Raw genomic sequence first — 27,260 nt, forward strand, 5'->3', positions numbered from 1 at the left:
CAACCGCACACTCTTTTGTATACTAGTATACCATAATGTTTTCGGTATTGTGCACTCATTTTATACACATGGTTATGCAATACTGTTTTTTGGTATTGCACTGCAGCAGCAAATACCACTAGTATGCGTTTGCACAAGTATGCGTTTATCATTGGTATGTACATATGTAATAATGTCTGTAAGTTTTGGAAATAAATAACAATATATCCAGACTTTTTTTTTTAATTTGTCAAAGTGGTCGCTAAATAGACAGTTTCTCACTTGATGGTTTTTGGCGATTAATTTTTTTTTCATAGAAAAAAAAAACTTATATTATAATATCAATTACTGAAACGTTAATCATGTCTTGCAACTGGGAAAAGTTCTTATCACAAATTTATGTATGATATAAAAATTATATGAACGTTTTTTGGTTACCAATAAATTTGAAAAGCAAGTCTTCATTTCCGAACCTCATTGTGCAGACAAAACCTAAGTATTTTGACATTTCGCTTGCATTTTCACATAAAGGAGATCAAGAGCTTTGTAGAAATATATGGTTTAATGGGTGTTTTTTAAAAGTAAGCATATCACATGAAATGCAATAAATGTGACAAAACATTTTGTATGTTCTAGCACATTTTGTCTACTCAGATTTGAAAAATAATTAAGTTTTAGTATGTACTATGTATTATATATACTGGTGATAATTCAAAATGGCAGCTATCGACTGAGATTGTAAGATACATGTATGTCATGTCGTTCAGCCCTAATCAGACTTCACTTTCACTTCTGTATTACTCCACACATCTATCATACAGAGGTGGTACGATTTAGACCCTGCCTTGAACTTGAGAAGTTCAAACAGCAGGAATAAAACATGCAGAATAGTTTGTGTCCAGTGATAAGAATGACTATTGTCATGGTGATACTTTCTTTGCACTTGCTAAAGATACCGGACTTTGGTCAGAAAACTTAATGTTTACAAGTGATGCAACAATACGTTGAGTGGTCAATAGAATTGACATGGATTAGCATCAAAAGGCTGACATGATGGGTATTTTGACACCTTTTATCACAACTATATTTTGATTGGCTGTAGTGTGCTGGGAATTGTGCCATTCAGTACAGATGTGAAGTGGTATCTGATAGGGTGGCATGACACCTCGTATCTCTGTAATAGACTGTGCCATTTTAAATTTAGCCTAGGGACTCATCATTGGTTTTCAAATCATTTGCAATTGACAGCCTGTAGATGTGAAAGCCATTGACAAAGTCTCAGCGCTACTAGTACTTTAGATCTCACTCCACTGGTTTACTGCATTGACGTATATATGGTTTCCAAATAAGTTTTATTTTGTATTGTGTATTTCACATTTTGTGGACTATGTCACTTTAAACATAACTCTATTGTTGTACTGCGTCAACTCATATTGCGTTTCCTTTGATTTTGTAATGTATATTTTCAATTTTGTGAACTGACTTTAGTCAGAATTGGATGTCAGTTACAGACTGCATTGCGTTTATCTATTCTCCATTCCTTCATCTTTCTCACAGAGAGCAAGACACACACATACACACACACAGAGAAAAAACACAGAAACCCCTCCACACACACACACGTTTTGTTAGTTGTTCAGACATGACTCCATGTGCATTTATTCACTAAAACCCCCTTACATATCAGAAGAAAGAACTATGTACATGTATTTACAGAGAAATATCAAAAAAATTAGCAAAATTCTGATTTCCAAGTCACATTTTTCCCATAGTGTAGCAACCAAGACTTGTATCAGCCAATGAAATGAAAAGCCTTTGCACACACACACACACACACACACACACAGACTATATATAATCCATTAATATCAAGCAAGATACACACACAGTAGTTAATTAAAATAAAAGACAAGTCCTGTCATTCAAAGGAAACCTATTTCTGCCTTCAATCCACTTATCTTGATAATAACAACCAACTCTATGATTTGGGAGTGATAAAGTATGACCTTGGTATTAACTTACCTGACTTTGAAATCTTATAAAGAAGCACTACTGCATCTGACACGTGTTCAGTCATTTGGGGGATTTCTTTCAAAGGTTTATGGGAAAACCTTTAGTGATGACATCACAGTTTTTTAATACCCTATTATCTCTGTCTTGATAAATACACTTCAACTTATTAGCAGTAAATAAAAACATTGTTAAGATGGTTTATAGACTGTAAGATACGTAGTGTCATACTGCCCTCACTGGTGAGAAAGGTTGACCGATGTGTGAGGGCGCCCTATCACGGCATACCTTACAGACTAGGTATATCTAGGACTGAGAGAGCTAGTGGTTCTGCTGTATATTTTGTGACATGATTATATTATGTAAAGGTGGTGCTATCAATAAAGTTGATAATGTAAATAAGTTCATTCTCAGGCTTGTTTGATTTTCTTCTTGTTTGGTACACTTTCAGTGGAAGGTCGTTTTCTGTTCTTCTTCGTCTGTTGAAATAGACCAAACCAATATTCAAATAAGAAGTACTCATGTTTACGGTGCTGGTGGTACTCCATTTATACCATGTTGGTGTTGAGAATGTGAAAACGTTGGTATTTACGATCTGAAAATTGCACCCCACCCCCACCCCCACCCCCAATTGGTATCAAACAAGTCCCTCTATGACAGACTCATCCATGACATACATGTATGAAGGCCTAAAGAAAAAAATGTGTGGTCCAGGTTACACTCAATTTTAGAATAGCTGGGGTAGTAGATTTTTTTTTTTAAATTTTCTTTTTCATGTGTGAGTGTCTAGTTCAGGTAGTTATGTTTTTCATTGTTTTTCATATGGTCTCTGTGTTATTGGTTTCTTCCCATCAGATGTACAGCCATTACAGATTGCAAGAACAGTTACGTTAGTTTCCTCATCCACTATATTTCACAAGACTTCAAAATTTTCACGATTTATTTTTCTTCTCAAATACATAAAAAAAAGTTAAGGGTTGGCAGTGAAAAACTAGGTGGGGTTGGGTAACCGGAACAAAAAAATATTTTTAGGCCCAACACTAAACAATATATATCATTGTCATGATAAAAAAAAATCCAACCAAATATTCTCTCTAGTCACCTGTGATAAGTGAAGTTAGATGACAGAATCACTTAAGATTTTCTAATTGTGAAAGTTGCTTATTTCCTACTCTGGCTTCTCCTTGTTCAAAATATTTGCATGGCAAAGCAATGAGTGAAGAATGTATTTGAGAAGTGACAATACACAAGATTCACTTACTGTCTTTAGATTTTCAAACTTTCTTAGATCTGCACTGAACAACACCTGTCAAATTAAGAAGTAAAGTTATATGTAAATAAGCTGAATGTGAATAAATGTCAACATATGTTTTATGTTGGTACAATACCATGTGTTTTGTGGGTACAATACCATGTGTTATGTTTTATGTTGATACAATACCATGTGTTATGTTTTATGTTGATACAATACCATGTGTTATGTTTTATGTTGGTACAATACCATGTGTTATGTTTTATGTTGATACAATACCATGTGTTATGTTTTATGTTGATACAATACCATGTGTTATGTTTTATGTTGGTACAATACCATGTATTATGTTTTATGTTGATACAATACCATGTGTTATGTTTTATGTTGGTACAATACCATGTGTTATGTTTTATGTTGATACAATACCATGTGTTATGTTTTATGTTGATACAAAACCATGTGTTATGTTTTATGTTGATACAATACCATGTGTTATGTTTTATGTTGGTACAATACCATGTATTATGTTTTATGTTGATAAAATACCATGTGTTATGTTTTATGTTGATACAATACCATGCATTATGTGTTATGTTGGTACAATACCATGTGTTATGTTTTATGTTGATACAATACCATGTGTTATGTTTATGTTGATACAAAACCATGTGTTATGTTTTATGTTGATACAATACCATGTGTTATGTTTTATGTTGATACAATACCATGTGTTATGTTCATGTGGAAGTCATGCATTATGTTACATGTTAATATTGCATGTATCACAGTATCATATTGATTTTTTGTTAGATTTCATGTAATTCTTACTGGTGTAATTTGTCATGTTTCATGTTTCATGTGTGTACATCATGTTCTATAGGTTCATGTTATGTTTCATGTTCACATTGCATAGCCATGTTTCATGTGCATATATATGTATCATGTGAAATAGGGTTGTGTTATATTTCATGTGTATGTCTTGTAAATTGTCATGTTTCATGTATATATTGTGTTCTATAGGTTTATTATTTATGTGCGCCATACAGTCATGTTTCATGTAAATAATGTATCATTGTCTATTGGCTGATATTTTGTTTCATGTGCACATTGCAGTCATGTTTCATGTGTATATTTCATGTTTGATCCTCTTGGCATGTTATTTTTTTGCATCTTGTGTTATGTTTCATGTATATATATCATGTGAATGTGTCACGTAACTAGTCATGTATCATGTGCATAATATACCATGATTTGTGTGTATGTGTCACATTTAATCATGTGTATTATGTCATGTTCAACTGATGTATCAATTTGTGCAATATTCAAAGTAGACTTACAGAATGAGCCCAGCCTGCATAATCTCCATATAGGTTACAAAAGAAATCACCAATCTCCCGGTATACTTTGTCAGTCAATGATTTGGTTTGTGTCAGTTTTGGTAGATAATCTCTCCTGGCTATCTGCCATACATGTGTATCAACAGGAATAGCAGAGTGTTTATCCAGTGACATTAAACATACACAGTCAGCAACCTGTAAATTGTGAGTTACAAAGTGAAAAATGTATGTAGAAATAAAAACAAACTATCGATACACAATATCTGAAAAAGAACTGATGATTTATGTGATACAGCAGCGCGAAACTGTTTGAAAGAAGGATGAAAACTGATTACAACATATTCAGAGAGCGAATGGTAGCGACTGTGCCTCTGGTATTTAAATGACTGTTGCCATGGATGCGTTGTTGGGCATTTCCAGCCTCAGCAGTCATAAATAAACACCAGTCCTGTATTTTAGCCAAAAAATAACAGGCTATATGTCACATTACTGCATTTATGTATTTATTTATTACTTGGTAACTCAACCCAACTGTGTTTACTTCCCAGAGACCAGTTCAACAAATCTTTGTGCATCCACACCAGGTAACATCAATAAAACCCTTCTTTGCACCCACACCAGGTAACATCAATAAAACCCTTCTTTGCACCCACACCAGGTAACATCAATAAAACCCTTCTTTGCACCCACACCAGGTAACATCAATAAAACCTACCTTTGCACCCACACCAGGTAACATCAATAAAACCTACCTTTGCACCCACACCAGGTAACATCAATAAAACCCTTCTTTGCACCCACACCAGGTAACATCAATAAAACCCTTCTTTGCACCCACACCAGGTAACATTAATAAAACCTACCTTTGCACCAACTCCGGGTAACTTTAACAGTTCTGTATGGGCTTCTTCGTACGATACATTTCGTAAAGACTCCAACCAATTTTCATCCTGCTTCTCTAAAATACACTTTGCCGTTTGGTTAATGAACTTAGCTCTGTACCCAAAACTTAAATTCCGAAGTTCTTGTTCAACAGATTTACCAGCAAGCTTCTGAATGGATGGAAAAGAATAATACTGATGGCCATCTAGTTCACAAATCTTACGTCCATATTTCTCACACATTCTCTGCACCATACCACTGATCCTGGTTATATTATTGTTTGAAGAACATATAAATGAAAACAAGTTTTCTGTCGGGTCCTGACGAAGCATTCGGATACCTGTGAAATCTGCAGCTACTTTGCTAAAATTGTTGTCGCTCGAACTCCATTTTTTGTACAAATCTTTTAAGTTGACCTGCAATTGGAAATAATCTTGCAGAGTTCTTTCATCGGTTGTCTCAATTGCATCTACACATGTCCTCTTTTTTTTCATTTTTGCTGGCTGCTGGTCAGGTTGTGACAGTTTCTTCGATTCAGTTTTCATCTGTGTTGTCGGTTCTTCACTTAGTTCAGACTGCATGTTATGTACTTGGTAGAATAGTTCTTTATCAGTTTGTTTTAGAGTCCAAACTTTATCTCGCAGTACACTTCTCCATAGACCAGGTTCAACTTCTCTCCATCTGAATTGGACAAGAAAAAATCCTGAATAATAAATCCAACATTTTTTTTTTTTTTTTAAATTTATTTTGTGCTGGGAACTCTTTCCAGTTGTCATTTTTATGCAGACACACAGACACACACACACACAGACACACAGGCCTCTTTACGTACAGCATGCACCGTCCAAGACACACCACCAATATTTTCTTTGACAGCTAGTGTAGTGTGGCAAAATGTGCTAACTTCTGCTAAGGGACGAGGCACAAATTACATTGGGTGGGTTTTTTTTGGAGGTCACTATTATGCAAGTGTTTGATAGTTTTTATCATGTAGATATTCCAGAGGTGGGTCAACAGTTTTTGTGCAATGACTTGGGGGAGGGTCAACCTTTTCACGTACTGAAGTTCTGACACCCCCCCCCCCCACCCTGTGTCACAGGGGCACGTATTATTGCTTAGTTTGGCCATGGAAGTATATAGTGGGTTATACTTCCATGGTTTGGCCCAGGATTGACGATTTCTTAGGAAAATATCGTACGAATCCTGCTGTAGTACAAATGTATCAATCTGTATACTAGTAGAAATATTAAAGTTTTCTCCTTTACAGGTAGGAGGATATAGTCAAAAGGTTGTTACATTTACTCTGTAGACCAGGAAAACAACGATCTAAAAAATATTACACGCCCCTATGCCCTGTGTGTACAGTCCCTAAACATTTTCCCAGCGTGACAATGCTTTCTGCCTCGATGGTCTGACGATCGACGTGACGTGGCCCCTTACTAGATCTGTTGTCGCACGAACTCACCTGAACGACTGACCACAAGCAAGTACTATGTCAAGACGAAGCTCTGATATTTTGCACGGGATTGATCGCCACCTGCTGGATGACATTATGGCCACGGCGAACAACAAAGCGAACAACAAATTGGAAGTATGAACTCGCAAGGTCCAGCAGCAGGTACAGTTTGTCACTATTGACGAGTGAGGGCGCACGACTCTGTGCTAAAACATACATTTCAAGTTAGCAGCATTGCGGACGTCGCGTCGTGTCTATGAATTTGCTGTTTCTTGTCATTGTCCGTGGTGTAATTAAATAAATAAATAAGTCCACTTCTAAATGAAGTACGCAATCTATTTCACCATCACAATTTCAAAGTTGCCACATTGAAAGTACATTGTTACGTAAATAAGAACTGGAACTCGAAAAAAAAATTAAATAAACAAGAGTATTTTCAGAATTTCTAGTAGAAAATCATATTTTTGTCAAAAACAAAGTAGGGTTTTTAAGGTTATTTAATGGTTGTGAAGATAAAAAGTAAACAAGAAGTACAGAATTTTTTTTACAAAGAAAGTGAAAAATCAAAAATGTCACTTTTGAGGATTTTCAAAGGAATGAGCATGAGTTGATACATATTACTAAAAGTTAGACTACTTTGCTGTAGTTGTCAGAGTTGCTGTACTATCTGTACCCACATAAAAAGAGTCCCTTGTTTTCATATATATGCAATAACATGTGGTCTTTTTCAACTTTGAGATTTGATGGTTTGGGCTTTTTAATATATAAATTTGAAAAAACAAAACAAAAGTCTTTGTTTTATTCTTCGTTTGTCAAATATCTTACATGCATACGCGATTAATAACCCGAATGCTATTTACGAAAGATGACTTTCTCCTCCAGTCACTGAAAAATGTCTATATACTCGGGGTTTTTTACTGCATGGCATGCCACCACAGCAAGAAGTACGTGGTGAACTTTGACCTTATGCAAATACAGCCAGTGTCGCGGCAATTTCCAAAATGGCAGACGAGACGAGAACTTTAGTCTCCGTTCAAATGGTGTAAAATTTAGTAACAAGAAATATTGTCTAGCCGGATGAAAGTTGTCAAGGTCCTTTAGACACCACAGTTTGTAACCGTAATTGTTTTTGTTTTTTTCATCTCACGTAACTTGTAGTGGTCCTGGGACTCCATTTTGACAACAAATAGTAATAATTATACTGAATGACTTCCAACTCCACAAAGATGGAGATGCACAGATATCAGACGGTCAGACTTGCAATGTTGACATCTGACTGCCTTGATAAAAGATATAGCTATAAAATCACTCATCTCGACTATTAGCTAATAGAAGAACAAAATTAGGAGGTGTAGATTTTTTTCTGTTTTTCGAAATTTAAATAGTGACAGTATAAGATTACAAAGAATGGGGAGGGGGAGGGGGGTGTTGTCCCGTCCAAAGACAGCAATTTTACCATTCATTGATTCAGGCTGATTGTAATATCTAAATATTGATAAGGCATTTTATTTTTTTTACAGTCACTACTTATTTTCATGTTTTTGTTTTTGTTTTGCAGCAAAACAAACAAAAATGAGTCTCTAGCAAAGATTTCCAGGTTTACAGCCCGGGTTTACACAAATTACAGTATGTTATACATTCTCACAAAAAAGGCATTAAAATTTAATCCTTGTGAACTAGAGACTGATATAAGACGAACTTTGAATGAAGAGAGAGTAATATATTACCAAGTGTAAGATTTCCAGTTTTTCCATTTTATGATATAACTATATAATTTATTCAGATTTACAGAGAAGACGAGAGGTCCATGTGCAATGTAGTTGACAACTCTGTAGTGTAGAGAAATCTATACATAATGAGGCGATCTGCTGCACCATCTCAATTGTCTGGCAATGCTGCCAAAAGGGGTAAATTTGTACCCCCATTTTTAAAAGATCGATCACAGGCACCCTCATTACCTGTTGCCCCTCAAAATGTCACAGTTGATGAACAAAGTAATGTTGAGAAGAAGCTACAGACAAACCAAGCAAACATTATGGATAACAGCAGTGCATCAAGTTACCTTGCTAGACCAGTACAGACTAGTCAATCTAGCCGTCCTACAGAATCAGTAAGTATGCCAAGGGACAAGAAAGATGCTTACAAACATGATACAATTTTCCAATCTACTGTGTCAACAAGCCAGCCTACTTTGCCTACCAACCAACCTACTGTGCCAACCGACCAATCTATGGAAACAAACCAACCTGATAAGCCAACCAACCAGCCCACTGTGCCCACTAAGCAACCTGCTGTGCCTACCAACCAACCTAATTTCCATACCAATCGCTTCCGTCAACCTTTCAGAACAAAATCACAACTTACCAGTAATCAAATGCCAGCTTCAAATTCAGAAAACAACACTCATACGACTGTATTAAAACAGAAAAACTTATCAGCCAATAAAGAGAAACAGGATATTGTATACTCCAAGAATAATAAAGATGAAGCAATTGTACCAAAATATTACAATGTAATGTGGTAAGTAAATGAAAACATCAAAAATGAGATTTATTTTTTGTAAAACCTAAAGGATGGCATGAAAGTTTATATCACAATATACAGCGTGGTTGTGGTAAAAAAAAATCTGATGTGCATATGTTACACCATTGTTCCAAGAAATCTGAAAAAGTTGCATCATCAAAATTTATATAAATACATAATTATACTGGGTAGTCTAGGTATACTTTTCACTGTTAACATTGAACTACATAAGACTAGACTATATATCTGCTATGTACCTACATGCATGTATGCATGAAAACAAATCTAAAAAGAAAAGTGGATAGCCTCAACAAAGGTCAACTTAACAGGTTTCTAAACACTGACTAGTTTTCAGACTTCACACAGCATTATCACATGACTCAGCAAATAGAATACAGCATTAAAAGATGGAAAGAAAATCTGAATGAGAAAAAACACACTAAAATACTGTAAACTAGTCAAGAAAAGATTGCAATCCTGGTACAGAAGACATTTTAGTCACTGCATATTTTCACTTTTTAATTCTCTGAAATAAACGAAAATTGGTCTTTAAATCTCCATGTTTACAGTACATACATTGTTGTTTGGTATTTGTCTCAACAGAAAAGTCCATCTTGGACTGTGAATCAGTGACTGAATTATGAATACACATTTGTACTTACAGAATTATTGTATGTCCACACAGTATTGGGTCACATAAAAGGGTGAATTATAGATATTATAATTTAAAACTACTCAGAGTCTAACTTTTGTATGTCATTATTACTTACAGGGCAAAACTAACTAAAAAGAAGCACAAGAAATGGGAAGGAGACGGTAAGTGAATGGGTCTTAGAAACCATTTATACACCGTAGTTAGTCTCTACACACATTGTTAACATCTGAGATATGTTTACCAAAATGAGGGTGGGTAATTTGGTTTCCACGGAAATCCGTAACTCATCACGACTCATCCAAACTCCAATATTGTATCAATACCCAAAACATTTTCTTCCACTACAGTGATTCTTTATGTTTGATGAAAGTTTCAACCTTTTCCTGATTTTCTTTTCCAGCCATATTAATGACAAAGGGAAGAAGTACAAAGTTGGTTGATATGGAAGGAAAAGAGTAAGTTAAAATTTATTCTGTTTGATAGTTATCTTGTTTGAGTGACTGCTTTCATAGACTGTAAGACACTGTTTGGAATGTATGTTGAAATCTGTAAGTTAGTTAATGCAAAGGAAAACGTGAGTCAAGTCTAAATAGTAAGTTATCATAATTGAGTGACTGTTTTCATAGACACTGTTTGGAATGTATGATGAAATCTGCATCAGTAAATGTATGTAGTACTTGTTTGAAAGAATCATCTGTAGCAGTAATGAAACTGACAAATTTTTAAAAGAGTTTTTGTCAAATTTTACACTTTATGTTACTATCCTCTCTGAAATAATGTGAATCATAAAATAATAATTTTTGTTTCATCTTAGATAATAAAGGAATACCATATCAAAGCTGATAAACTGACAATTTTTACGTAAACACAGTGAAACAAACAGACAATATAGTGAGGGCATTGTACTTTTAGCTGACCCATAGTTTCGGTTACCCTCGTTTTTGTGGGCTTTTGTTTATGGTTATCGCCACCTAGAGAGTTTTGAAAAATAGTCAAATTTATTTGACTTCTGCCTTTGGTTAGGACAAATGCATCATGGTATAAAAGTGCACTGCCAAGAACGGGATACCAAGTGTAATCCCAGACAATTTGAGCTACTGTGTCACAAGTTTGACATTCAAAAGCAAGACATCTGCTAATTTCAAAGAATAGAATGTCAATCTACAGCCTTATTTGCATGAGTCTTGCAAGCTCACCAAAAGCAGAAGTCACATAAAATTTGAATACTATTTCCCCAACTTTCCAGGTGGTGGTAGCCATAAGTGAGAGCCCTCACACAGTGAGAGTCTGGGGAGACTAGCAGACCCACAGTAACTTGTGTGAACCCAAATACAAATGTTCACATCATTAACCCCAAAGTATGCTGTCATAATGTGAACTAAAAAAAACTCATACTTTCTAATTGGCAGGATTGGACATAGCTCAGGTTACAAGTTATCTGACTTACAGAATTTACAGGAAGGACAATCACTGGTAATTGGTGGCAAAGAAATTGAGGTAAGAAACCGGAATAGCTGTAACATGATATGGTACAGTACCAGTTATCAAAATCAACATTTCAGTGCACGCAACTCTCCACCATAAACTCCATTTTCACTATCCCTACATAGGAATGACATCATATTGAAATTGAGTAGTGACAAAACCCTGATCGAGTCACAACAAAATTCCAGCTGTATGAAGAAAAATATTTCGAAATAACATAATTATACTGACAAAAGCTGGCTATTTTGAGCGTTTTGACTCATATTTTGAGCATCACAAAAGCAATGACGAAGAACAACCACCATTTTAAAAATCCTGTATATTCTGTTTGAATGCATACAGCTTGACTCACACATAGTATAATGTATTTAAACTATGATTTACAGGTGATGAATGCTATATCAGAGGAGGACTGGAACACAGGGCAGTGTTTTACTACTCTTAGTACACAGAGTGATACTGCACAGCCAGTACACAAACCATCATGCAGTAAACCATTTAGAAATCCACTACAGGGAGCCAGTAATCTACAGAAGCAGGTAAGGTATCTGTGTAACTGACTATGATGTATGTTCTGTAATGTTACGTTATGTACTATAGCCATGGTGAGTATATGTGTTTGTTTGTGTATACAATGTGTATGTGAACACACAAATGAAAACTGAATGGTATCACCAAAACTCAACTCAAAGGGTTTCCAAAAGTTCGGAATATCTTTTGCCTTGTTAACAGAGTATCAGATCATTAGGTTAGTAAAAATGTATAATGTGTTTATGATATGCAAATTAAGTACAAACAGTAACTTTATCTGGAATGCTGTAAAATTGCAACATCAAAATTTGTTTAATAAATAAACATGCAAATGAAGAATCCAATTTTGTGACAAAACTTTGATGATCTGACTGAGAATCAAAAGCTCTTTCCTAACAAATTTATAGCAAAAATAGATTTATTGATTGATGATGCCAATGATGTTTCTTACAGACACCAAAAGTGACTGCTACTCCAAAATTTAATCCAAGTTCTCCTGGTGCTTTGGTCATGCCTAGACCAAGTGCAACTCATCAGGTACAGTACAGTAACTATACTTAACAAGTTTACAAATTACAAAGCCACAAGGGATATGGGTGCTAATACATGTTCCAACAGACTTTTGGGTATTAATGATTTCCCAAAGCCAGTGCATGTGCACCTCACGTCACAGTCAGAGTGACGGTTGCAGGAATGATTTGTTCACAGAGTGAATATAGACATGCAATGCTTGTTTTATAACACATTACACCAAATATATACCAAGTTGTACATGTTCAAACAGAAAGTATGAGATTTATACTGTTGTCCTACATCACAACAATGTACATCTATGTCACACTGTGTCCTCGAAATCTGAGTCCATGTTCAAAATTACCGGTAACTTTCCCGATTTTTCATAAATTATGCAACTATGAAAATATCATCCCAATATTTGTCTTCATTCAGCTAGAAAATATTTATGACCAATGGATTTTATCACTACTCATCTTTGACTTGTAGTGACAAGGCCCCTTAAGTCACTCAATTATAAGAAACATTGTGAATAGAATTATGTTCTCACATTGTATTGAATTTTAGTAATTTTTCATAATATTATGGCAAGTAAAATAATAAATTATATATTGATATACCTTTTAAAAGTATGCAAGGTTGGAGTTGATGACATTTTGTTTTTCATTTTGATCTTGTACTATTTAGTGGAAGTACAACTCACACAGTTTACCAGTAGTAGATGTTGTGGTGGACCCTCATGTCAGTGTTCACCTCCGACCTCACCAGAGAGTAGGAGTGCTATTCATATATGAATGTGTAATGGCAATGAGGACATCTACTGGAGAAGGTGCAATATTGGCGTAAGTTGACACAGACCACAAGTTTGCATCTGGCGAAAACTATGATTTGTAGCTGAATTCAGGATCCGTGGTAAAATGGTCAAATGGTTCATAGTAACCTTCTCCGACAGTCAAGATTCTTGACTGTAATTTTCATTTCCAAGTCATCCAAACTGTTATCAGTATGATTATGAAGTAAAAGTATCACCAACATGTACACCAACATGTACACACAAACCTAAACCTACCCATGCTACGATGAGAAAAAATAAAAAAAGGGTCTTGAAGTATTTTCAATGATATTTTGGCTAAACTACTAAACCAGTGCCACAAAAGTGTTTGTAACATAGTTTAATACTGACTTACACAAGCTATAATGCACAAGCAGTGAACAGTTTTTTAGCATTGAGTTTTCCATATGTCCTCATCGATCTACTGGTCATACTGCCATGTAGTGGTCATCGTAACAATGGAATTTGTCATTCTGAAAAGGATCGTTGTCAAGACAGATTGAAAGCTCAAAGCTGAAATACTTTGAACTACTTGCGTGTTATAACCTTTGTAGAGCATTTAATCTACCAAGTTGATAAACATTTTTGGTCATTGGCATACTAGTCACTATTAACTTTCTGACTTTGTCATGAAGAAATTCCACCAACAATATTCTCACAAACAGAGCTGTTATTTCTTCTGCTACACTTCGAAATAAAGGCGCATTAATAATGGTGCCGTAAAACGGGCCATGGTTTGCGACGATGACCAACAATAGTGAAACGTTCTGTTTCGATTTCATAGGGATGCCATGGGTCTTGGTAAAACATTACAGTGTATTGCATTGATATGGTGAGTAATAAATATTATCACTGTCAGTTATATTATAGAAACCCATGATGTGTAAAGTACTAGTGTGGTGTACTACAGGGTACAATTGGTGACAGTGTTTTCCGTACACATGGAGTCTAACAGAAACGTACTCACACACTAATGCAAATACCCCTAGTACCTACACTGGTACTCTTATGTCAATGGGTTCTTTTATGTTTATCCGAAATAACCTATTTCCTAAAGATTTAACTATATGTGTTCACATGATTTGCATACATGGACAGCTCACATGCTAATTTCCATTCAGGTATGCGTAATACTTTCAGTGTTGCACAGCAGTGCAAAATATCAGTAGTATGTACACACACCGATGTAGTATGTACACACCGATGTAGTATGTACACACCAATGTAGCATGTACACACACCGATGTGAGGATGTACACACCGATGCAAATAATAACTGATACATTGTCATATGTCATAAAGTATATCACGTAGACCAGATACTTTTCACCATCAGATTGCAATTCAAATTTTTCTTCTTCTTTTTTTTATCTGGTGAAATAAAAAAATCAATTCAATTTTAGATTGTGTTTTTATTTTATTTTTTCCTGCTGTTGAAGGTGGGCTAACATAGTTGTTTTGCTTATGCAGGACACTTTTAAAGCAGGGACCATATGGAGGCAAACCAGTGGCTAAGAGAGTGTTGGTTGTAACACCTAGTAGTTTAGTGAAGGTAAGTCATTGAAGAGTTTACTGTGTCATTGGACCTATGTGTTGGAGGGGTGTAACACCTAACAGTTTGGTGAAGATAAGGCAATGAAGAGTGAAATGTGTGACTGGTCCTATTTGTGTTGGAGGGGTGTAACACCTAGTAGTTTAGTGAAGATAAGGCAATGAAAAGTGTACTGTGTCATTGGACTTTTAATGTGTATTTGAGAGTAGAGATTAATCTCTTTTAGAATGTTTCAACTTGCACATACTTGCACCACAGGAATGTGTACTGATATCTCTGATTATTTGTCAGAATTCAAATTTGCGAATCATTCAAAATCCTTTGCATTTAATACTTGACACTTATCACTTATCTCTTCTTATTTTATTCCAGAACTGGTGTCAAGAATTTAGGAAGTGGCTGGGAAAAGAAAGACTGCTAGTTTACCCAGTAGGAAGTGATAAGTCAGCAAAGGTGAGTGTAGTTGTACCCTAGAGGTCCATTGTTGGCTTTTTAATTTAGTGATCCCAGCCTATGCCTAGATGTATCAGGTTTTCCAACTCTGAAAATGTTTTTGCTGAATTTGAAATTGCCACCAAGAGCTGTATTAAATCCAATTGGAATATTTATTTAAACCGACACTTGATATTATTACGTCCATTTGTGACTTAGTCTAGTCTGCTTGCAGTGCATAGTGGTCTTTCCTTTATCTCTCATATCATGTTTATGATCAGAATGTGAAAACGTTCATAATTACGAATTGAAAATGTGCGAGTAAGCCAAACCCTCAATAGTTGCTATTGTTCATTGAGTCAATAAGTGTTCATTGGACTGTATAGCTATCACATTATGTCAAATTCATAGAAATGGAATCCAAGTTTTAGGAATTAAATGTCTGACTATCAGAATTCCTTATCGTGTCTGCTCCATTATATTGTATAATTTGATCTTTCACTTAATACAGGAGTTTGGAAAGTCTACCATCTATCCAGTGATGATTATAAGCTATGAGATGGTTATCAGATCATTTAATGATGTTAGTCAAATCCACTTTGACTTGCTAATTTGTGATGAGGGCCATCGACTCAAAAACTCTACAATCAAAACAACTTCTGTAAGTTATGTTTTAAAAAATTAACAACAAAATTAACAGCTACATTAGATTCAATATTTTAATGTGTGTTTAAAAAGCAATCGTTTGTTAGATTTAATAATAACATCAGATACCTAGATTTTAATGCTATTATCAAAAGTACAAAGGATTCACAGTTGTCTGTATTTACGTGGGGTAGAATATGTTGGTTGGTAAATTAACCCTTTAATGACTTGTTTACTGTAAATCTGTTTAAATATAGGGCAGGGCTAAACAAATCATTTTGTGAACTGGTGGTCCCTGGACCAGTGCCTTAAAAATCCAGTGGTCCTGCTGAAAGAATTAGTGGTCCCAGGTCCCGCTGATGTCAAACATTAAATCTTGCCTATGAATCTATATCTACACAACTTTTTAACATAGTTATTAACAGTAAGGTTCTGGTCCGACTGACCAGATAAGGTAAAATTTGTGTGGTCTGCCCCAAAAAATCGCTAGTCCCGGACCCAGGACCAGTGGATTTGTTCACCCCTGTAGGGTGTCAGGTTATAAATTGTGAAAGACTGATTATTAATTGTATGATATACTGACCAATCAACAACATTGAATATTATTTTATTCATCCTTATATACTCTCGTTCTTTTTGTTGCTCTGTACGTCTCTCTGTCTCTGTCTCTGTTTCTCCATCTCTCTGTATTGTCTCCATCTCTATCTCTATCTCTGTCTCCATCTATATTTCTGTATCTCTCTATTTCTGTCTGTTTCAATCTCTCTCGTTCATATATTCATTCATAGATGATCAATAATCTAAATATCAAGAGGAGAGTTGTACTAACTGGTACACCAATTCAGGTAGGTCATGAAGTACATTAGAGTTTAATAAACCAAGATATCTTAGTTAGACCTTGTAGGTACTGTAGGACTGTTTACAGTGCAGTCATGGTGCTTCACTCATGAGACACAGTGTAGACACATTTCAACTCTAGACTAACAATAACAGAGACACAACACACACAGCAGGATCCTTTGCATAATCACACACAAAAGCGACAAGCATTGCTATTCTTTTACAGTACATTTTGTAGTACAGTAGAATACAATACTTTGATATGCAACAGTGTTGAAAACATGCATTGTTAACACATCACTGTCTTGAGAAGGGGTGAAGCCTTTGCCATTCAACTGCTGTCACTACGATGTATTTTTCATGGAATAGAGAATTGTAGCAATTGAGCTGTAATGATAGCTGTTGTTTGATATGTCTGGTCAGCAGAAGTTGATTTCTAACTATGGATACCGTAGTATTTGAAATATTTGTAAATGTTAGTAAAATGTTGCATATCAATTACAACTGTTGTTTCAAGAATTGACTTTGATATTCCAATCACATTGAAATGTATATTTTATTTTTCCCATCACAGAATGATCTTCAAGAATTTTTCTCAATTGTTGAATTTTGCAATCCTGGTATTCTTGGTAAGTCTTTTTTTTTGTCATTCGTATGAGTCTTGGAGGGAGAGACAGACAGACAAACAGACAGACAGAGACAGACAAATAGGGAAAGAGAGAGTGAGTGAAAGACAGACAGACAGACAGAGACAGACAGACAGACAGACAGACAGAGACAGACAGACAGACAGAGACAGACAGAGCACATGGGATTAAAACATTGGGCTTTAAATACCTCTACCTTTTCATGCAAATAGGTAGTCGTTCTGCTTTCAAGAGAGTATATGAAGACCCTATTGTGAGATCTAGACAACCGGAAGCTGACGAAGAAGAAAAAGAGCTAGGAGAAGCCAGAGCTAATGAGGTATAGATTTACTGAAATTAAAAATTTGACACAAACAACTTGACCCAAAGTCATTATGTAGATTATACAGTGCTTTGACATTGGAGCAAATCCATCCACTTCGTAAAGCCTTTCCTAAAGGTCCCAGACCAAACACTATATTCAAGATGAACTTAATTAGTAACTGGAGTTTTAAACCCATGGCAACAATATTTACAATGATATTAACAACTTACAGAATCCTTATTAGTCCCCGCCGGACGAAGTCCGAGACGGGGACTTATGGATTGGGTTCCGTTCGTCCGTCCGTCTGTCGCCGTTTCTTGGAGATGCCTGGACCGATTTTTTTTCAAACTTGGTAGAGGGGCGACATACTATGGCATACATATGCACGTCAGTTTGTTTCATGATACACATAGCAGCCATTTTGTTTGCGAATTTTCCCTGTCCAAAGCCATAACTCAGACATGCTTGAACAGATCTCATTCAAAGTTGGTATTAGGACAGTGTTCTATGACATACATGTGCATATCCATTTTCGTCGTGATACGATCCAATATGGCTGCCTGGCAGCCATTTTGTTTGCAAATTTTCCATGTCCAAAGCCATAACTCAGACATGCTTGATAAGATCTCATTTAAAGTTGGTGTTAGCACAGTGTTCTATGACATACATGTGCATATCCATTTTCGTCATGATACAATCCGATATAGCTGCCTGGCAGCAATTTTGTTGGTGCAGTTTTCATGTCCAAAGCCATAACTCAGACATACTTATATTCACAGTACTGTACCATAATACTGTAATGGCTAAGGGTGTTATTTGTATTTGATGTCTTGATTGATTAATGTCTTCTAGTAGTTTGAGAGCATTACTGTTGTCTTTTTTGAAAGATGCTGTGTTAATTGTAGATGTGATAGTATATCAATGAATTACGTAACATAGGAGATGGATCTCCATAGAAACAAATCCATGTAGTTGACATTATAGATTTTTCTTTCAAACATTCTCCCTCTCTTCCCAACATATCAGTTTTATTTTACATGCTCTAGAACTTTTGACATGATTTCATTTTGCACTAGCTGTCAAGGTTGACCACAAGCTTCACATTACGAAGAACACAGGAAGTCAACAGTTCTTATCTTCCACCAAAGGGTACGTAATAAAGTTGTTCTTTCACTGTACAATTTTGTGCACTGCCTTCAACAGCTTGCAAAATTTTTTGTAGCATTAGAAGATAATATGTAGCAATTTTTGTAGCATTAGACGATAAAATGTAGCAATTTTTGTAGCATTAGATGATAAAATGTAGCAATTTTTGTAGCACTAGATGATAAAATGTAGCAATATTCATAAGATTTTCATCCAGCCAGGCAACACTTCTTTTTAGGTTTCTTGATTTTTGTTGTAGTTACTTAGTATGCATTATACTTTTTTGTGCCCTCTCCATCTAGTTGAGAGTGTGGTGTTCTGTCAACCCAGCCAACTGCAACTGAAAGTCTACCAGCAACTGTTATCATCCAGTGTTGTAAGGTCATGTCTGTCCACCTACTACAACGGTACAAGTCACCTGTTGTGCCTCTCTGCTCTAAAGAAACTCTGTAATCATCCAACATTTATCTACACACATGCTAAAAGTCAGCAAGAAAGAAGAATTGATGGAGAAGAAGAAATACAGGTTTGGCAGATAGACTAAGATATGTCATGTTGAGTAGCGCTCAATGGTCTTGACATTGGAAGGGGTTGGCCTTTATTGCCTTTTTGTAAGGCGCTTTGAGATGTTTTTATATGGAAAGTGTTCACTTTTTAAGAAATAAATATTATTATTACCTTAGATTCTACTTTGAGGCAGCATTGCATAAGCAAAATATGTTTAACTGATTTCGTCTTATGTGATCATGGGTTCATGATATTACCAGTTATGTAAAAATAACTAGTAATCTGTGATGCTATCTATCTAACCTCAGCCTACTTAGAGAGTATTAAAGGAAAAGTCCAGTCAGACTTATTTCTGCCTTTAGTACACTTGTATTGATTACTGCTATCAACGTTAAGGAAATAAGCTATGCTGCACTTGACATGTATTCAGCAACTTATTTAACTTTATCATGTGGTTGTCCATTTTGGAGATTTCCTGCAAGGGTTTATGGGAAAACCATTGGTGACGACATCACATTTAGCATAATCTCTTTGTCTTGACACTCTTTGGATTTGTCAAGACATCTCATATAGATTGTTGTTAATCCACAATGGCGAATTTCTTTGTGAAATCATGAAAACAAAATTGTAATTAAAATAGATTGCTAGTTTTAATAATTATTTTGTTGTGTGGATTTTAGGAAGTCCTGTACAGAGATGTATGTAGTCTATACCCACCTTTGTTTGATGTTAATGATGTGAATATTGACGATAGCGGTAAACTTATGGTATTAGCTGCAATGCTAAAGTCATTCCACACTGCTACTCCAAAACAACGGGTTGTAGTTGTCTCAAACTACACAAAGGTACACATTTCAATTATACAAATCATTTTATGAGTCATAATCTTAAGGGGTCATTGTTAACTCTGCTACTCCAAGACAAAGGAATATTCTATGTCCTAGCAGCATTGACACCTGGATAAGGGAATATATACGCTTTAATAAAAATTTGGCATTGATGAGTTTTCTCTATTATTTTACTATTTTCGTATATGTCAGACTTTAAAGTGGTCATATGGATGAGGATTGGGTGTTTATTTTGGATTTTTAATTTATAAAACAATTTTATCATGGTGTCCTACTTGAAAAATCAACGTGAAAAAAATATCGACAAACTCTGTGTTTGTAACTCACTCAATACCTTACAAAAAACTAAAAAATGTGTAAACAAACTTTTTATTGTATGTACAATAACAAACATTTTACACATTTATCAGTCTTTTGTAATGTATTGAGTTACAAACAAGGACTTATTATATGTTGTTTGACATTGGTTTTTCAAGTAGGAAACTGTGATAAAATTGTTTTATGAATTAAAAATCTGAAATAAGTACCCCAATCCTCATCCATATGGCCACTTTAAACCTTGATGAAGTTATTTTTAGTATTTCCACATTTATTAGACCCTGTTCAAAAGTTATGTGACATGAATGGTAATATACATGTCTTGTGTTATTTTGCTACTTTCTGACATATCAGACTTTAGACCTTGTTCAAAAGTTGTGTGATACAAAGGGCTACACATACGGAAGATTAGATGGCAGTACACCAGCTGGTCAAAGACAGGATATAGTCAACAGATTTAATGCAGACTATGCTAACCAATGTAAGTTACCACTGTCTCATCAAAATCTTTCTGTCTGTTAAAGGGGAACTCCACTCCAGAAAATAGAGACATTTTCATAAACTATGGGTTGTAGAGAGTCATTTCATATTTTCACATAACCTACAATCAGTAGTGATTTCAGAGAAACATCAAGTCGATCTTGCGGCTTCATAGGTATCTTTGCTATGGGCTATTGCATCATGGGAGTTAACAGAAGTAATATATTCATGGTTGAACAATGAATATTCATGAGTCCTGAGTGCCCATTCCCCTCAATGTAAAATACCCTACATGGATATTCATTGTAAAACCTTGCATATATTATTTCTGGACAGAATATTACATGTAATTTGTGTTCACATTTCAAACTACCACTTGTAAAAGTTGTATTAAGGTATGTATCTCAGGTTCTTTTTCCTGTGACTACATCTAAATCTAAATCTAACCAAACTCTTCATTTGTATTCAACAGTTGTATTTCTACTCAGTTGTAAAGCAGGTGGTGTTGGACTTAATCTGATTGGTGCAGCTAGACTTATATTGTATGACATCGACTGGAATCCAGCCAATGATTTACAGGTATAGTGTATATGTGTTGTTACCTTGGTTATGAAAAGGGGTGAATGTGATTGGTGCAGCTAGACTTACATTGGAACCAGCCAATGATTTACAGGTATAGTGTACACATGTTGTTACCTTGGTAACAGGGATGTAGGGCAGGTCTGATTGGTGCAGCTAGGCTTACACTGTATGACATGGACTGGAATCCAGCCAATGATTTACCCTGGGTTTGGGTCAGTCACACAAAAATCCCATCTCCAGTGGAATTTGAACCCATAACCTCTCAACTGGTAATCCTGAGCTCTAATCATTATGCCACAGGGAGCCAGTTTAGCTTCTAATTTCGTACTGTTCCTAACAAAGCACTGAAGTTGGAGATTGTCGTGTTTTAAAAAAAATGGAAATATTGTATCTTTGAAAACTTACATTATAATCATACTACAATGTTTTGTGACTTGTGTTTGTCTGTTTGTCTTCCTTCATGCAGGCTATGGCTAGGGTATGGAGGGATGGTCAACATAAAACAGTCTACATTTACAGACTACTGACCACAGTAAGTACAGGACTGATGCATACTCTTTTAATTTGATATTATTCTTCAGTACCTTTCTTCGTTTACCCAAGGAAAATACAACTGACCTATGGGGCCTTGTTACTATGAGTCGGTTGACAAGTAGTGACAAAACCCATAGGTCACAAGTATTTTCCAGCAGAATGAAGATAGAATAATATAATTATACCTCCTCAAGTATAAGTTATGAAGAATCAGTGAATAAATAATAATAACTTTGGAACATTGTTTACTCACCAAGCTCATACTCAAGCACCACATAACCAATGACATAGAAGTTCTTTTGATGGAGAACCAGGTAATAAAAGTGATGCTTTTCGAATGTCAACCTGGCTTGTTTGGTATTGTACATTAGTGTCTGGCTATGAGGACACTAGTAGACATCAATTATACCTAGGTCTGTTAATTTCTTTAAGGCTGTTCATTTTTTTTTAAATTTCTAATGGCAGTATATTCCATAGATTGGGTGCAGCATGTGAAAGTGTGTATACTTGTCTTGACATTGTGTACTTGTAAAGCTAGAAACATTGTTTGATGACACTTTGAATATATCCATTTCTAAAACATTCTGTCTACAGGGAAGCATAGAAGAGAAGATTTTCCAGCGCCAGATCTGTAAGCAGAGTCTAAGTAACGCAGTGGTTGACTTCATCAAAGATAACAATGCTCAGTTCTCTCCAGATGATCTCAAAGTATGTAATACTATAATTTGTCTAATCAGTCAGCACTTCATCCACATACTGTATTGTTGTCCAGACATTGTAGATTGTTTTTTCTGTTTCTGTTTCCCATTTAGACTGTAAGATATGTTGTGTTGTTCAGTCGTATCAGGCTTCTTGAGTGCTGGCTGATAGCATGGCAAGAATGTCTGTATCTTAGACTATTTCCCATTATGCTGCACAAGTTTTACCCATTAATTAAGTGAATATTGTGCATGATTGTTTGGCAGTACATACTGCATTGTATTGTTCTCAACATGTCTGTCTGTGGTAAATGTAATAAGAATTGTCATCACTTGTACTTGAAATAGAATTTCACCATCTAGTTGCATCATAGAAATACTGATTTTTAATGGACACCATGACTTATACTCCAGTTGCTACACATGCATTGCATGCTCTTGGGATGCATGAAGATACGTCAATCTCTTTGTTCTAACTTAACCCTCTAGCATGATGTTTAATGAATGCTATTACAGGTAACAAGAATTATTTTCTCACAAGCTGTAGACTTGTTTGCAAAAATATTTGTCCAAATGCCGATCACTTGTAAACTGTTGTTCACATTGGAGCAAATGCTAGAGGAGTTCTGCAACAGTTGTAGTATTGATTTGACAATAACATCAAGATAAATAAAATGAATAAACTGAGTGGAAATACAAATAAATGATTGTGATAAAAGTCAAAGTACAACAGGTAAAAGGGATTCTGAAAATCTACAGCAAAAGTGAAAATTTTTAGAACCCTGATGAAGAAAGTCTATCTGTGTGTAGTTGAAATGTTAGTTATTTTATTAAAGAGCCCTTTGCTATTGGAACCACTGTCAATATTTCATTTTTTTTTGCCAGGATTTATTCAGTCTTTGTGAAGATACCAACTGTCTGACTCATGACCTTTTGGACTGTCAGTGTACTAAAGGCGGCAATCCTGCCCAACAGACCCCTACAGTGCCTGCTGGCCGCCCTAACAATAGACTACAGTCTAAATCCAAGGTTAGTGTGAAAACAGGGCACTGATATTAGGGAGCTATCATTATTTACAACCTGGGGGTGTGGGGGTGGAGGAACAAAAGGGGGTCACTCGAAAAATGCAAAGCTACAGGGCAGTGGGGTGTAAGTCAAATATTAAGTAAAATTTAAAAAAAATGAGGAGTGAAAGGGTGGGAGGGGGTGGCTACTGAAATGAAATATTTTGCAAACATACTGAAGTAAAGAACACACCCATCACACATTCCCAGTCAAGAATTTGCAAAATTTCTCACAGATTTGCCACAATGATATACTCTTCATGTTTAATAATGATGAGGCAGGTGACAGCCATGAAGATGTGTGTATGCCTTAACATCCCTAATGTGATATAAGCTGAGATTGGAATCGCTAGCTTTTTGAAAGATTTGGGTTAATATGCACTTTATATGAAAAGCAGTCCTAGTGGCAAATTGTTCAGTGTGTATTTTTTCTTATGTAATATTTTCAGAGTGCTTCAATGTCAGAATTAACGAGATGGCAGCATCATTGTGTTCCATTTACAGACAGTTTACAGGTACATGCAAATCGCATTTTTTTCCTTTCTCTCATTCTCTCTAAATATAAATGTGTCTGTATATCTGTCTGTCTGTCTGTCTGTATATAGAAGTGACTAACAAATACAACGTTATGGACCATTTTCCATCAAAATGTAAACTAAAGTGTTCAGAACATATACAGAGTATTTGTCTATTCTGAGCCAAATTATTAGTCCAAAATTGGCAAAGCCCAAGGGGGATTACTGTGGTGGAGTGCATTTGTCCATGTCCATGCAACTGCATCTCTGAAATGCATGAGCTGATGTCAACCAAACTTGGCACTTGAGCTGATTTCAACCAAACTTGACATATATGTCTGATACTATAGTAGGCATAGACATATCTCTTTGATATTTTGACCTTCATGATACATTTGTTGCACAAATTCACATTTTGCCCATTAACTCTACAAGTTTTAGTAGACTCTTCATTTGACATATATGTTTAAGGTCAAATAGCCCAAAATATCCAAAGTGTATGTGAACACCTGGCATGCAAGGGTAACTCTCAACTAAATCTGGCACAAATGTCAGATACTATAGTCTGCAGATGCATACCACTTTGCTTGACCTTTGTGATAATAGCTGAATGCGCCACTTTTATCATAGAAATTTGACTTGCATGGACTTGTTTCAAACATACCTGGCAGATACTATAGTCCAGTTGTGTACTTTAATACTTTAATTATGTATTTTGAAACATTCACCTAACTGGAGATCATTTTTCAGAAAAATCTTAAACATAACTAAAGATAATGTCCCACTCAAAATTCAAGATCATATATCGATATTTATTGCGATAAATCCTAATTTCTTTATGTCACTACTTATGTACCTTCATTCTCATCCATAAAGGCTTATTTCTTATATGTATTACAGGATGTGAGTCTATTACATGTTGCAAGAGTCACTGGAAAAGTTACCTTTGTTCTGCAAACAGAGACACAAACTAACCTACATTATCAGGACAATGTTGGAGTCCCAAATCCTGTCCAGTAGACAGGCCAAGATAAGACCTTACATTATCAGGACAATGTTGCAGTCCCAGATCCTGTCCACTAGACAGGCCAGGATAAGACCTTACATTATCAGGACAATGTTGCAGTCCCAGATCCTGTCCACTAGACAGGCCAAGATAAGACCTTACATTATCAGGACAATGTTGCAGTCCCAGATCCTGTCCACTAGACAGGCCAAGATAAGACCTTACATTATCAGGACAATGTTGCAGTCCCAGATCCTGTCCACTAGACAGGCCAAGATAAGACCTTACATTATCAGGATAATTTTGCAGTCCATGATGCTGTCTAGTAGACAGGCCAGGATAAGACAGACATCTTCACATCTTAAAACTTATTTTAAAAAAAGAAGTTTTGTTAGATACAACTTTTCTGTAATATCGTACATTGTGAAGTATACAGTATTGCATCACCTGTGGATAAGTGTATTTCTTGTAGTTGTATAAATGATGAATCAAATCAATTTGATTTTTGGGTCCACACCCAAAAATCAGCACCCTCAGCGGCAATCAAGATTTCAACCTGTTTCTATACTGCTTATGGATAATATCAACCACTGTTTAACGTGTACAAATTTCTCTTTCTAATTCATTGTAACCCCTCACAATCAACATCTAATTAAGAATGGCAATGCTGGGGTCAGGAGTAAAAGGGTCATCTGGTATGACTTCATGCCCTGTTCTCTTGAAGATTCCATTGATATCATCTTCCAGACACTTGTGTCTTTCAGCAGTCAAAAATTAAGGATTTCTCTTTAAATAATATTAACCAGTGACTGAAGAAAACTTTCAATAACAAATGAATTAGTTGTTTACTTAGACTGGCCCTTGGGAATTGTTTTGTGTCATATTCTACAAATATTTTGAGTTTGATCATTGACCCTACACGCGTATGGTCTGTGGTTTGATATTCATTTGTAAAGGAAAATATCTTATATTTTTCCCAGTTACTAGTAGTATCCCAAGGGGAAGGCTTTATGTGTTCATCCCACTGTTTCATAATCAGTCATTCAAGTTATCACATCACATAAAAAACAGCTGTTTTAAAAAACAACAACATTGCATTCTAATGAAAAAACAGAGACTTGAAGAGCAAGTTTACTATAATATACGCATACAACATTTTATTACTATCAAATCAAAGCAAGGTTTACAGCATTGTTAGACAATTTATCAAACTAAACCCAAAAATGGAAATTGAAACAAAAATTATGATATTCAAAAAATGTATGGACTTCAACTTAAGCAAACAACCTTTTTTTCATTAGCGGAAATAGCCATTGTAAGAAACTTGCAACTAGTTATGTCTCCAATGTAAAGAATCTATGATAAATTTGAAAAGTAAAGGTATCAAAGCATGCTTTCTCTGAAATCTGAACTAGACAACGTTTGAACTTTAAATCCACCTCTAATGTTAGATATACAGTGATATATGGATTTGATATCTGGAGTGACGAGTATACTATAATTGATTCATCAATAGAAATCTGAAATCTGATTATTGTGAATTAACAACAATAATAATAATCAGATACATTAAAATGATACTTTATTGTGGAAGGCATTTCACTTTGATTAAGATAATAAAACCAACTGATACCAGTCTGTCGCCTCATCTATTATACCAAACAATAACATAAATCAGCTACAC

The 27,260-nt window shown here is 35.4% G+C and overlaps 2 protein-coding genes across 2 annotated transcripts; one reads left to right on the forward strand and one right to left on the reverse strand.

The window, feature by feature from the left end:
- Positions 1–1,656: 1,656 nt before the first annotated feature.
- On the reverse strand, positions 1,657–7,059 carry LOC144440954 (N-glycosylase/DNA lyase-like). Its single transcript, XM_078130428.1, has 5 exons — positions 6,929–7,059; positions 5,445–6,144; positions 4,582–4,776; positions 3,251–3,295; positions 1,657–2,468 (listed from the first exon to the last, which is right to left on the reverse strand). The coding sequence occupies exons 1-5, from the start codon at positions 7,012–7,014 to the stop codon at positions 2,400–2,402; spliced, it is 1,095 nt and encodes a 364-aa protein (XP_077986554.1). The 5' UTR covers positions 7,015–7,059; the 3' UTR covers positions 1,657–2,399.
- A 1,715-nt stretch (positions 7,060–8,774) lies between these two features.
- LOC144440583 (DNA repair and recombination protein RAD54B-like) lies at positions 8,775–25,590 on the forward strand. Its single transcript, XM_078129969.1, has 24 exons — positions 8,775–9,439; positions 10,215–10,258; positions 10,498–10,552; positions 11,507–11,594; positions 11,969–12,121; positions 12,567–12,650; positions 13,314–13,468; positions 14,243–14,290; positions 14,929–15,010; positions 15,383–15,463; positions 15,954–16,103; positions 16,876–16,932; positions 17,502–17,556; positions 17,787–17,893; positions 18,955–19,027; positions 19,327–19,550; positions 20,212–20,376; positions 21,052–21,178; positions 21,650–21,756; positions 22,226–22,291; positions 22,888–23,001; positions 23,877–24,020; positions 24,505–24,570; positions 25,471–25,590. The coding sequence occupies exons 1-24, from the start codon at positions 8,775–8,777 to the stop codon at positions 25,588–25,590; spliced, it is 3,030 nt and encodes a 1,009-aa protein (XP_077986095.1).
- The last annotated feature ends 1,670 nt before the right edge of the window (positions 25,591–27,260 follow it).

The sequence above is a fragment of the Glandiceps talaboti genome, chromosome 10 (assembly GCF_964340395.1).
Source record: "Glandiceps talaboti chromosome 10, keGlaTala1.1, whole genome shotgun sequence".
Taxonomy (NCBI): Eukaryota; Metazoa; Hemichordata; class Enteropneusta; family Spengelidae; genus Glandiceps; species Glandiceps talaboti.

Coding starts and splice junctions, on each gene's coding strand:
- LOC144440583 (XM_078129969.1), top strand. CDS start 8,775: ATGAGGCGATCTGCTGCACCATCTCAATTGTCTGGCAATGCTGCCAAA. Junction 13,469..14,242: donor GGAGAAGGTGCAATATTGGC/GTAAGTTGACAC, acceptor TCGATTTCATAG/GGATGCCATGGGTCTTGGTA. Junction 21,179..21,649: donor TGCAGACTATGCTAACCAAT/GTAAGTTACCAC, acceptor TGTATTCAACAG/TTGTATTTCTACTCAGTTGT.
- LOC144440954 (XM_078130428.1), bottom strand. CDS start 7,014: ATGTCATCCAGCAGGTGGCGATCAATCCCGTGCAAAATATCAGAGCTT. Junction 6,145..6,928: donor GCTTGTGGTCAGTCGTTCAG/GTGAGTTCGTGC, acceptor TGTCCAATTCAG/ATGGAGAGAAGTTGAACCTG. Junction 2,469..3,250: donor AGTTTGAAAATCTAAAGACA/GTAAGTGAATCT, acceptor CTATTTCAACAG/ACGAAGAAGAACAGAAAACG.